The sequence below is a fragment of the Miscanthus floridulus genome, chromosome 3 (assembly GCF_019320115.1).
Source record: "Miscanthus floridulus cultivar M001 chromosome 3, ASM1932011v1, whole genome shotgun sequence".
Taxonomy (NCBI): domain Eukaryota; kingdom Viridiplantae; phylum Streptophyta; class Magnoliopsida; order Poales; family Poaceae; genus Miscanthus; species Miscanthus floridulus.
Genome location: NC_089582.1, coordinates 9,927,443 through 9,938,182, shown reverse-complemented (window position 1 = coordinate 9,938,182; position 10,740 = coordinate 9,927,443). Strand labels below are relative to the sequence as shown.

The window sequence follows — 10,740 nt, the reverse complement described above, 5'->3', positions numbered from 1 at the left end:
GATGGCTTATAAGTTTTAAGCAGGGGTGAATCAGCTTATTTCTTATAAGCAGAGGTGACTTATAAGTTGACGGTGTTTGACAAAATCAGTCACTTATTTCACTTTTTAAGTTATAAATAGATGACTTATTTGGAACCCTTACTCCCGTGAATGAATGAGCGCATTAGGAAGCGAAGAGTCAGGGGCATTCACGTCCAAAACCAGCTTAGCGCAACTAAAGCGACTTCATTTGCGCAAACGACATCGCACCCTTAAACGACTTTATTTACAGATACGGAGGGAGTAATGTTTAATCAGAAAAGTCTAACGCGAGCCGCACCTGCACTGCATATATATGACGCTGTCCTAAACAAAACTAATTACCTTTGAATGGAGTACGTACGTATGTATTTCTTGTGGACTTGGCCTATGATGTTACAACTGAAGATGTTTCCGATCCCATCACTTAGTGAAGACTAGAGAGTGCAAAAGTTATCTTTGTCCATCAAGCTTAATGACATGCAAGCTAGCTCAAAAAGTTCTTGGTAGGATTACTACATATATATTTATATATGACTTGTATGTCATGTTCTTGTGTAGCACCAGCACTTGATGAGCCGAGCAGAGGTGGACAGGCCACTCAAAAGCATGCATGTTAGTTTGCTAGCTACAGCTAGAGGACATGATGGATAGGGTTGAAGAGCAGGTCCTTGACCATTTGCTTCATGCGATGAGTCGGCGAGGTGATGCCGTCCCCGTCCTGGTAGATGCAGTGGACGATCCGGGCGAGGTTGAGGCACAGGTTGGCCATGGTCGTCATGCTTTCCGTCGTTTCTGTCGCAGATGATGAGCAGCAGGAGGGGTCGTTACCACCGGACCCGGAGGCGGCGGCGACGACGACCTCCCAGTTGAGCGCCTTCCAGGTCTCGGCGATGATGCCCTGGACGGCGGTGCGGGCTTGCTCCTCGCCGCCGGCGCACCAGGGCTCGGCCATGCAGCAGTCGATGGACGACGGCGCGTCTCCCCGCTCTGACTCCGCCTCGTGCGACGCGCAGTCGTTGCAGAGGCGGAAGATGGTCGAGGACAGCTCCACCAGCCTCGGGTAGTCGATGCCGGCGGCGGCGCCATTATTGGCATCGCCATTGGCCTGCGTGATGGGCGGAACAGCTGCGGCAGCGGGAAGAGCATGGAGCAGCAGGAGAGGCCCCGTCGACGTGATCCACCCGTTGCTGACGTACTCGGCGAAGCTGGGCATGTGGCCCTGCTGCTGCCACTGCGCCTCCACCAGGAACGCCTTGCACAGTTCGTGCCACTGCATTGGATCGGATTGTTGCATGTATCAGTTCAGAAGATGACCATGAGCAGTACATGAACATGATGGATCTTAATTTACGTACCGCCTTCTTGTAGAGTGGAAGCATGTCGTATCCATGTTTCTCGAGCACGCGATCTGCTGCGGCGGCCGAAGTTGTCCAGATGGCTGAGTACATGGCCTTCATGTACTCCGGCAGCGCCATACCCATGACGACGGCACTGTCGTCGTCGTCGCGGTGCTCCCAGCTGGCGATGGCATCGGTGAAGGCCTGGAGCTCGTCCATGGTGCCGTGCACGTCGTAGATGTCGTCGAGGTGGACGATGAGGGCGCCGGTCTTGGCCAGCACCTCCCTGCACTCCGCCAGGTGCGGCTCCGGCGCGATGCAGGCGGCGCAGAAGAAGCACTCCACGACGCGGTCCCTCGCGAAGGAGTACTCGCCCAGGCGGCTCTCCTTCCACCACCGCGTCACCTCCGCGAGCTCTCGCCGGTGGAGAGCCTGCACCAGGTTGAAGTCCAACTGGGCCAGCTGCAGGATGGCCGGATCGACGGCGACACTCTTGTTATGGTCGTCGTCCTTGAGCGACCACATGGCCTGTAGCCTCGGAGCTGTCCATTGTAACGGCAACGGCAACGGCAACAGCAGGTGGGTGCAGTCAGAGTCATCGTCACGTCCTGCTAGCTTGCCGACGGCGAACGCTCTTGCTTGGTCCAGGACCGTGTCTCCCGGGAAGGCGAGATATGAAGCTTGGTACACAGCGAGCAGTGCGTCGCTGTCAGTTATCTTGTCGCCTTCCTCTCTCAATGCACTCATCAGCATGTCTGTAGCAGTAGTAGTGAAATATACCAAAACGGTTGACTATATATGTGTGTGTAGGAGTAAGACCGAAATTGAATGAAAGTGATTTCTATATCACTTCTCCTATGTTTCGGGTGCCTGAATTTTAAGTTAATTTCAGGCAACATTCTTGTACAAATCAACTAGTAATAATAAATTGCTATTTTTGTGATTTGTTATTTGTCTTTGTATTAAAGCATATAATTTTTTTTGTTCTTGTTTGACTATACAAACAATTGTAAATCGTTAATTGTATTTATGCCAACACGGATTAGATTTTGTCGGATTTGTGGTTTTATCTCACGGGGTTTTATTCTCGGAACAAAAAATTATAGACTATGTGTACATAAATTGCAACAAAATAAAACTACAATTTTAGTATGAACTGTATACAATAACCATCGCCTGAAAGGAAGCAACTCCTTATATATATATATATCCCAGCTACAAAATAAGTTATTTTGTAGCCACCTCCATTTACGATAATTTAATATACTAATTTATGATAATGTCAATACATATTTATGATAGTTAGGTTACTATAACACATGAGGATATTTACCATAACGTTATAGTAAATCACTTAGTAAGGAGTTACTATAATCTTGTAAATTAACATAGTAATTAGCGTAACTCAAAGTGACTACAGAATAAGTTATTTTGTAGCTAGCTACATGGTAGTATATATATATACACACACACACACACACACACACTTCTCCTAGGTGTTTGGTTTTTTTTGTTATTGATTACACAGCATATAATTTTGTCGTTGTTTGGTTGGTCACAGCAGAAATTATGATTTGTCTATCATTAGCTGTTATTTTAATTATACTAGTTGATTGTGTAAGATTATTATCTGAATATTTCAAAAAAATCAGATAATAATTAAAATAACAGCTTATGATAGACAATTTTAGTATGAACTGTATACAATAACCATCGCCCGAAAGGAAGCAACTCCTTATAGGTGTTTGGTTTTTTTTTTGTTATTGATTACACATCATATAATTTTGTCGTTGTTTGGTTGGTCACAGCAGAAATTATGAATTGTCTATCATAAGCTGTTATTTTAATTATACTAGTTGATTGTGTAAGATTATTATCTGAATATTTCAAAAAATTCAGACACCTGGCAACTTCCAGAGTCTCCCCCCACCTGTGGATGCAGGAATGCCCAGTTCTCGGAGCATTCTGAAAAGAAGCGCAGCTGAATGCAGGTCAAGGTCACGGTGGGTTCCAAGTCCATGCCCATGGTGCTGGTGCATGGACATGAGGATGTCTTTTGCCTCTTGGTGGAAATGGTAGGCTATTCCAAGGCTCTGCAGCTGATGGATGGTCTTCAGCAGCAGACTGCTTCTGACGTCGTCGTGCTCCTTCTCCTGGAGTACCAGCAGCATACGCCTGACGCTGTCCTTCAAGCTTGCTTGGACCGACGACTCCATCTCGCTGCTAATAATATCTGTATTGCTAGTAGCCACCTGCATGCATGTATTAAGTATTAAAGTACACACATACATGCTGAGTACGTAGCATTTATGTATTGAACCTGTCTAAAACCGAATTTTAATTTTTTTAATAACATGCTCATGAAAATCCCAAGTGTAATGTAATAGAAAAGTTTTCCACCGGATATAACATCATAGCCGCAAAAGTACTACCAGCTGCAGGTGGCTGGCGATAGCGTCGTTGTCGGCTTCTTGTTCTTCTTGTTGGCTGCCGAGAGGGAGAGGGCGAGGGCGAGGGCGAGGGAGCAACTCATGGTGGAGCGGGCGGCGGCTGAGTAGCGAGCAGATGGAGTCGTAGTCCCAAGTGTTGGGCTCGTAGTTGGCCGACCGCCGCCTGTGCAAGTGCAACTGCAACGCGGCCGGCGACTCGACGACGACCTGCTGTACCCGTTGGTGGCGGTGGTGGTCCGATGAGTTGGAGTCGGAGCACACGACGACGGGGCTCCCAACAGGCAACGCCATGATCGATATATATCGATGATGCACGCAGTCGATCAATGCATGCATGCAAGATCGATGTGGTGCCAGCCAGAGGGCTAGCTTGCATGCATATATAGGAGGAGGAGGATCAGCTGCGTGCGTGCGAATGGCCAATTCACGCAGCGTGTTCCCCTCGTGCGTGCTTTTCATTTCCGGCGATCTGGCTCTCTTCCTCTCTTCTTCTGACGTCGTCTAGCGTAGCGTGTGTATGTACCCGTAGCTTACGTGTAAAACGTGCACGTCCTGTGGATATAAATATGTTGAATGTGTCAATGTGTGTTATCTAGCCATACATGTAAAACGTGCACGTTCTTTGAAACCAAGTGCTCTCCCCATCAGATTTTTTAACACTTTTTTTAACTATTTTTAAAACTGATACTGTTTTTTTTTTTCAAAACTAACACTTTTGGACGCGCCAACTGACATGGCGCGGCCAAACCAGTCTACCGCGCCATGCATGGCGGCGCGGCTAGGTTGTCATCGTGGCAGCGACCGGTGACGCGGCCCAGCTCTGTCGCGCCACAGATCACGGCGCGGCACCGACGCGCCATCGAGCACGGCGCGGCAGGCCCCAGTAAAGGCCCGCGACGCGGCTCTCTCTTCCCTTTCTCTATCTCTCTCACTCGACCTCAGTAAAGGCACGCCCGCCGCCCGGCCGGCGCGCCCGCCACCGCCCTCGCCGCCGCGCCACCGCAGCGCCATGCACGCCCGCCGCCCGCCACCTCCCTCACTGCCGCACCGCCGCCCTCACTGCCGCACCACCGCTGTACACCGCTCCCCACTGTTGCGCGCCTCTCCATCTATCTCGCGTCCACCTGCCGCCGCCGCCGCCAAGGCCAGCATCCGCGCCTCCCCCCCCCCCCCCCTGCGGCACCCGCCTCCCGGCCAGGTCTGGGACACTCGGCAAAGAATTTAGGTTTGCCGAGTGTCAGGTCCGGGACACTGGGCAAACGTGCCGTAACGGTCTCCCCTCCGTCACGTTACTTTTTTTTCGCCGAGCATCGGTTTTCGATTTCGGCAAAGTATTTGCCGAGTGCCCGATAGAAAACACTCGGCAAAGAGCCGTTTGCCGACACTGTAGATGTCGTGTGCTGTTTGCCGAGCGTTACACTCGGCAAATCTTTTTCCGAATGTTTTTTATTTTTGCTGAGTGCCTGTGCCACACGGCAAACTCACTGTCTTCTCCGGTAGTGCCACACGCGGACAGAGTCACAGAGAAGATACTTTGTTTTGTTTATCGCCGGGAATAGATTATTCCGTTTGGCCCTCTGGCTCTGATGATCTGGACACGGACGGACGTCGTGGTGGAGGAGGGGTAAATAATCGATACTCCTACTGGAACGACAGGTGAAGCAGCTAGCAGACGAAACAAATGGATGGAGACCAGCGGCGCAACGCAGGTCTCTTCCTTCCTCTCCGGCCGCCGCCGCTAGTTTCCTCGTCTAGTGCAGTAGTGCTAGTAGTCTTCCGCCTGATTTTGACGGTGATCGCGTGCTTGCTTGCTTGGCCCGTGCGTGGGTGTGGTCGTGGCGGGAGATGAGAGGGGATTTGCGCCTTCCAATCAGCGCGGCGCACGTCAACCGCGACGTGATAAGGTCATCCGTAGTCCCGGTGGATGACGCGGCAACGACCAAAAGGTTAAAAACGTTTTGATTTGAGCAATGCAACCAGCCCAAGGGCGTATTCTTGGCAACTGTATGCAATGGAGCCCAAGCAGAGTTTATGGGCCTTTTTTTATCCAGACGAAGGATTTGGGAGGCGCGGGTCGTGTGGAGAATTTTTTTAACACTTTTTTAAACTATTTTTAAAACCGACATTGTTTTTTTTTTCAAATCTAACACTTTTGGACGCGCCAACTGACATGGCGCGGTCAAACCACTATCGCGCCATGCATGGCGGCGCGGCCAGGCTGCCACCGTGGCAGCGACCGGTGACGTGGCTCAGCTCTGCCGCGTCACAGATCACGGCGCGACACCGACGCGCCATCGCGCACAGCGCGGCAGGCCCCAGTAAAGGCCCGCGATGCGGCTCTCTCTTCCCTTTCTCTATCTCTCTCACTCGGCCCCAGTAAAGGCACGCCCGCCGCCCATGGCCTGCCGGCGCGCCCGCCACCGCCCTCACTGTCGCCGCCGCTGTACATCGCTCCTCATTGTCGCGCGCTCCTCCATCTATCTCGCGTCCACCCGCCGCCGCCAAGGCCAGCGCCTCCCTCTCGTGGCACCCGCCTCCCGGCCTGGTCTAGCACGCCGCCCCCGCGAGAATGAGCGCACGCTGCTGCCGCGAGGACGAGCTCTGCCGCCGCAAGGACGTGAGCACGCGGCTCCCGGTAGGACGAGCGCCGCCGCCGCGAGGACGAGTGTACGCTGCTACCACGAGGACGAGCGCCGCCGCCGCGAGGACGAGAGCACGCTACTACCGCGAGGTACTCCCCTTGTGTATTTGTTGATTGAATCAAAATTGTTGTTACTTAGGGTTAAGATGCAAAATTTGTTTGAATGATTAGTTAGTATAGTAAGTTAGTACAATAAGTAAAGTTAGTATAGATAGTAAAGTATAGTCAGTATAGTTAGTAAAATTAGTTAGTATAGGCAGTATAGTAAGTTAGTATAGTTAGTTAGTTTAGTTAGTACAATTAGTGAGTCTAGTTAGTTATTGTATTTAGTATAATTAGTTCTTGTATTAGTCTTGTATAGGTGTTAATATTAGATTAGTTAGTATAGTTATAGTTAGAATAGGTATTAATATTACTATGGACAGTACATACGACGATTTCGATGACTTGATGAAGTTTCTTGAAATGCTTTTGTAGATGGATTGTTGTGTTAGAGTTTTTTACGGAGGAAGTGTTAGGAGAGAAGATGGTATGTTTGAGGATATAGAAGAAGAATATGAATGGTTTCATGAACCTCCTAGTTTCAACGACCTTTGTGTCCGTTTGAATGCAAAGTTTGGTGGTGATTTTACACTAAATGGGAGATTTGATACTGGAAAGACTAGGGCACACTATGTCCTGATGCCCTTGCGCGACCTTGCTCACTGGTTTCACTACAATAGGGTGCTCCAAGGTTCCAATGTGCCCATGGCTGAGGTGGTGGTGGAAAATGGGTACAGGATGCAGGGTGTCCAGGACAGGCCGTCCATTGATGGTGTTGGAGGCAATGAGTAAGAATTGGGGGTCGAAGGAAAAGCAACTCAGGGTAACATGGATTTGGACAGTCAGTTAATGCAAGAGCAGTTTCATTCAAGTTAAGTAGGCTGTATAAGCAATGACTTCGATGTGAACGAGTTCGAACTAGAAGAGGAGGAGTAGGAGGAGGACAGGATCGGTGATGTAGTTAGCAGTGATTCAAACAATTTAGATGATGACCAGGGAGGTAGACATGCTATGCCCACATCGGTTGATGCCATGCCAGTACCTATTCATGGTATGCCATTACCTGTACCAACTGAGATTTTGCATGCTATCCAGGCTCAGGGTAGATTAGTCACATATTTGCTAGCAGGATACCCCCTATGATTCATGGGGCAGAATTAGAGAAGCGCAATAGTATGTTCCACCACCACCTTACACAGCGACTGAGCTTGAGCAACTAAGGTCGATGAACGTACCTTTCAGGGGCATTCTGAACTATAGGGATGTCAGCATGACGAATATGGCAGTTTGTGACACTAGTCTCCAGATGTGTAGGAAATCATTGTATGACCATGAGAAAGAAATCCTTAGTAAGGGGATGATATTCAATACAATGTCAGAGATGAAGCTCTTCCTTTAGGACTATGTTGTGTATCACCATAGGCCGTATAGCGTCACTCATTCGGACCAGGAGTTGAGGTACCACGTGATATGCAAAAGCAGTTGTATGTGGAGGTTAAATGCACGAAAGAGATAGAGTGATGGCAAGTGGAGGATAAGTAAAGTGGTCGAACCCCACACTTGCCTAACAAATAGGGGGAAGGAAAATCATCATCAGCTCATTGCACGTTACCTTGCTCGTCATATATTGGGGCTCGTTGATGACAATAACAACATTTCGGTGTCTTCGTTACAATAGTCCATATTTGGATTTGTTAAGTATGATGTGAAGTACGGAAAGGCTTGGCGTGCTAAGCAAATTGCTCTGACGATTTGTTGGGGTAGTTGGGAGGAAGCGTACAACAGGGTGCCCCGCATCTTATGTGCAATGCATTACTACAACCCTGGCTTGAAATGGTTTGTGGACACCAGAGGGATGTATTTTTGGAACCCGTTGAGGCATGTCCTCTATCGTGTGTTCTGATCATTCACGCAAATAGAACATGCATTCTAGTTTTGTCGGCCAGTAGTACTTGTTGATGGCACTTTCCTGACAGAAAAGTATAGGGGCACCTTGATAATGGATGCTGCTGTTGATCCTGAGGACCAGATAGTACCCATGGCTTTTGCTTTGGTAGAGGGAGAGAACAATGAATCATGGTCATGGTTCATGCGGCTTCTACGTGTACAACTGCTTGGCCTATCTTGCACTATATGTTTGATCTCGGATCGTCACCTAGGGTGTGGTTGTGGCACTTCTTAGGCGCCTTCCTATTCTCTGATGCGTTGGGTAACACCATCAGCTGGGCCTTCCTCAACATACTGAGCCAGCCATGGGAGAATAAAGGAGCGTACAACTGGGGCAGCGTGGTCCTAGCATGGATCTATCATTAGCTCTGTGTTGCCTGCTGTGGGGGTATTAACCCCTATACCCTTACGGCTAGGCTTGGGCCGGTCCGGATAAGGGGGTTCGGTCCACTAGAAGACGACGCGTGGCCTAGGCAACCTGTTCGGAGTCCCGCGCAAGGAGTCAAAGCAGATTTGGAGATCAAGCAAGATCCTGGTTGGTTAGAATAGGAATCCTTATCCGGCCACCTATGGCAATTGTAACTGGCTAGGATTAGTTTCTAGATCTGTAACCCTGCCCCCGAACTATATAAGGCGGGCAGGGACCCCCTCTAAAAAACATCTCTCATTGACATACAGCAATACAATCAGACACGGGACATAGATATTACGCCTTCTTAGCGGCCGAACCTGGATAAAACCTCGTGTCTGTTTTGCGTCACCATCTTGTTTGTGGCTTGCGCATCTGTCTGCCGACAATCTACTACCTTGGGCATACCCCTAGGTAGACTGCCGACCATATTTCGTCGACAGTTGCATGCCAGGTAGGGGGTGTGCGTACTGCTCTCCAAGCGAACAAGATGGTCATCACCTCCGGCTCCATGTCTACGCCGAACGGCCTCATGTTCACCGTCGGCTAGATCACCTGGACCACTGGCTTCGACAACTTCATCTCCATGACCACGAAGGAGGCGTGGATTCAATCTGTGTCGACTACTGCTTCACCTACATCGGCTACGGCTCCGACCACGGTGGATATGGCTCCGACCACGGTGGATCTGGCTCCAACCACGATACATCTGGCTCCGACCATGCCCGCATCATCTTCAGCCACGCCGACAACCCGTCGTTCGCTTCCTCGCTACAAAGGGAGGTAGATCGACAACACCGACCTGCTCGACTCCATCGATCGAGTCGGCATCAAACTTGCTAAAACCCTAGCTCTAGTAAGTTCAATTCAAAGTCAACCTAACAAGCAGGTAACTGCTACCCACAACAGATCTACCCGACCAGCTTGGGCCAGTCATCCTGCACGACTCGGTACGGATCTCGTGGTCACATCTACTCCTAAAGGGCGCTCTGCTCGTCGCTGGCCAGCCCCCGCGACAGGCCTCCGGCTCTCCAAGCATGAAGCCTCGATGGAAAACTACCAGGCCCAGCCCTACGGCCTGCGCAACTTCATCAACATGGTCCGGATTGAGGATTATCGAGAAGGATCCATCCACACAGTCCAGGAGGGTGGCTCCAGCTCCTCGTCTGGCATCGCGTCTAATGCCTCCGTCCACACCGAGCTCCAGCATCATGACGATGAAGGCGTTGAATACACGAATGATGTAGTTGTCAAAACTAAGGAAGCACATACCCTTGTTGACAACCTGGAATGCACCTTTGCAGCCCTTAATACATTCCAATGGAAATTAAACCCAAAGAAGTGCATCTTTGGTATTCCTTCTGGTATATTGCTTGGCAACGTTGTCAGTTACGACGGCATACGCCCTAACCCAGAGAAAGTCAAAGCTGTCTTAGACATGAAGCCACCCAAAAAGGTGAAGGATGTCTAGAAGCTTACCGGATGCATGGCTGCCCTCAGTTGTTTCATATCAAGATTAGGAGAAAAAGGACTACCATTTTTCAAACTGCTCAAAGCATCCGAGAAGTTTGAGTGGTCGGAGGAAGCAGACGCTGCCTTCACACAGCTGAAACAATACCTTACATCACCTCTGGTCCTCACTGCTCCTAGAGAAGATGAAACTCTCCTACTTTACATTGCGGCAACTAATCGGGTGGTCTCCACTACCATGGTGGTCGAGCGCGACGAGCCTGGCCACACCTACAAGGTACAACAACCAATTTATTTCATCAGTGAGGTACTCAATGAATCCAAGACTAGGTACCCACAGATTTAGAAACTAATCTATGCCATACTGATAACATCCCAAAAGTTGAAACATTACTTCGATGGATATCGTGTGGTGGTCATGAC

The 10,740-nt window shown here is 49.6% G+C and overlaps 1 protein-coding gene across 1 annotated transcript; it reads right to left on the bottom strand.

Moving 5' to 3' along the window:
• Positions 1 to 494: 494 nt before the first annotated feature.
• On the bottom strand, positions 495 to 4,169 carry LOC136544948 (terpene synthase 10-like). Its single transcript, XM_066537003.1, has 4 exons — positions 3,791 to 4,169; positions 3,289 to 3,610; positions 1,377 to 2,113; positions 495 to 1,291 (listed from the first exon to the last, which is right to left on the bottom strand). The coding sequence occupies exons 1-4, from the start codon at positions 4,142 to 4,144 to the stop codon at positions 653 to 655; spliced, it is 2,052 nt and encodes a 683-aa protein (XP_066393100.1). The 5' UTR covers positions 4,145 to 4,169; the 3' UTR covers positions 495 to 652.
• Positions 4,170 to 10,740: the final 6,571 nt, after the last annotated feature.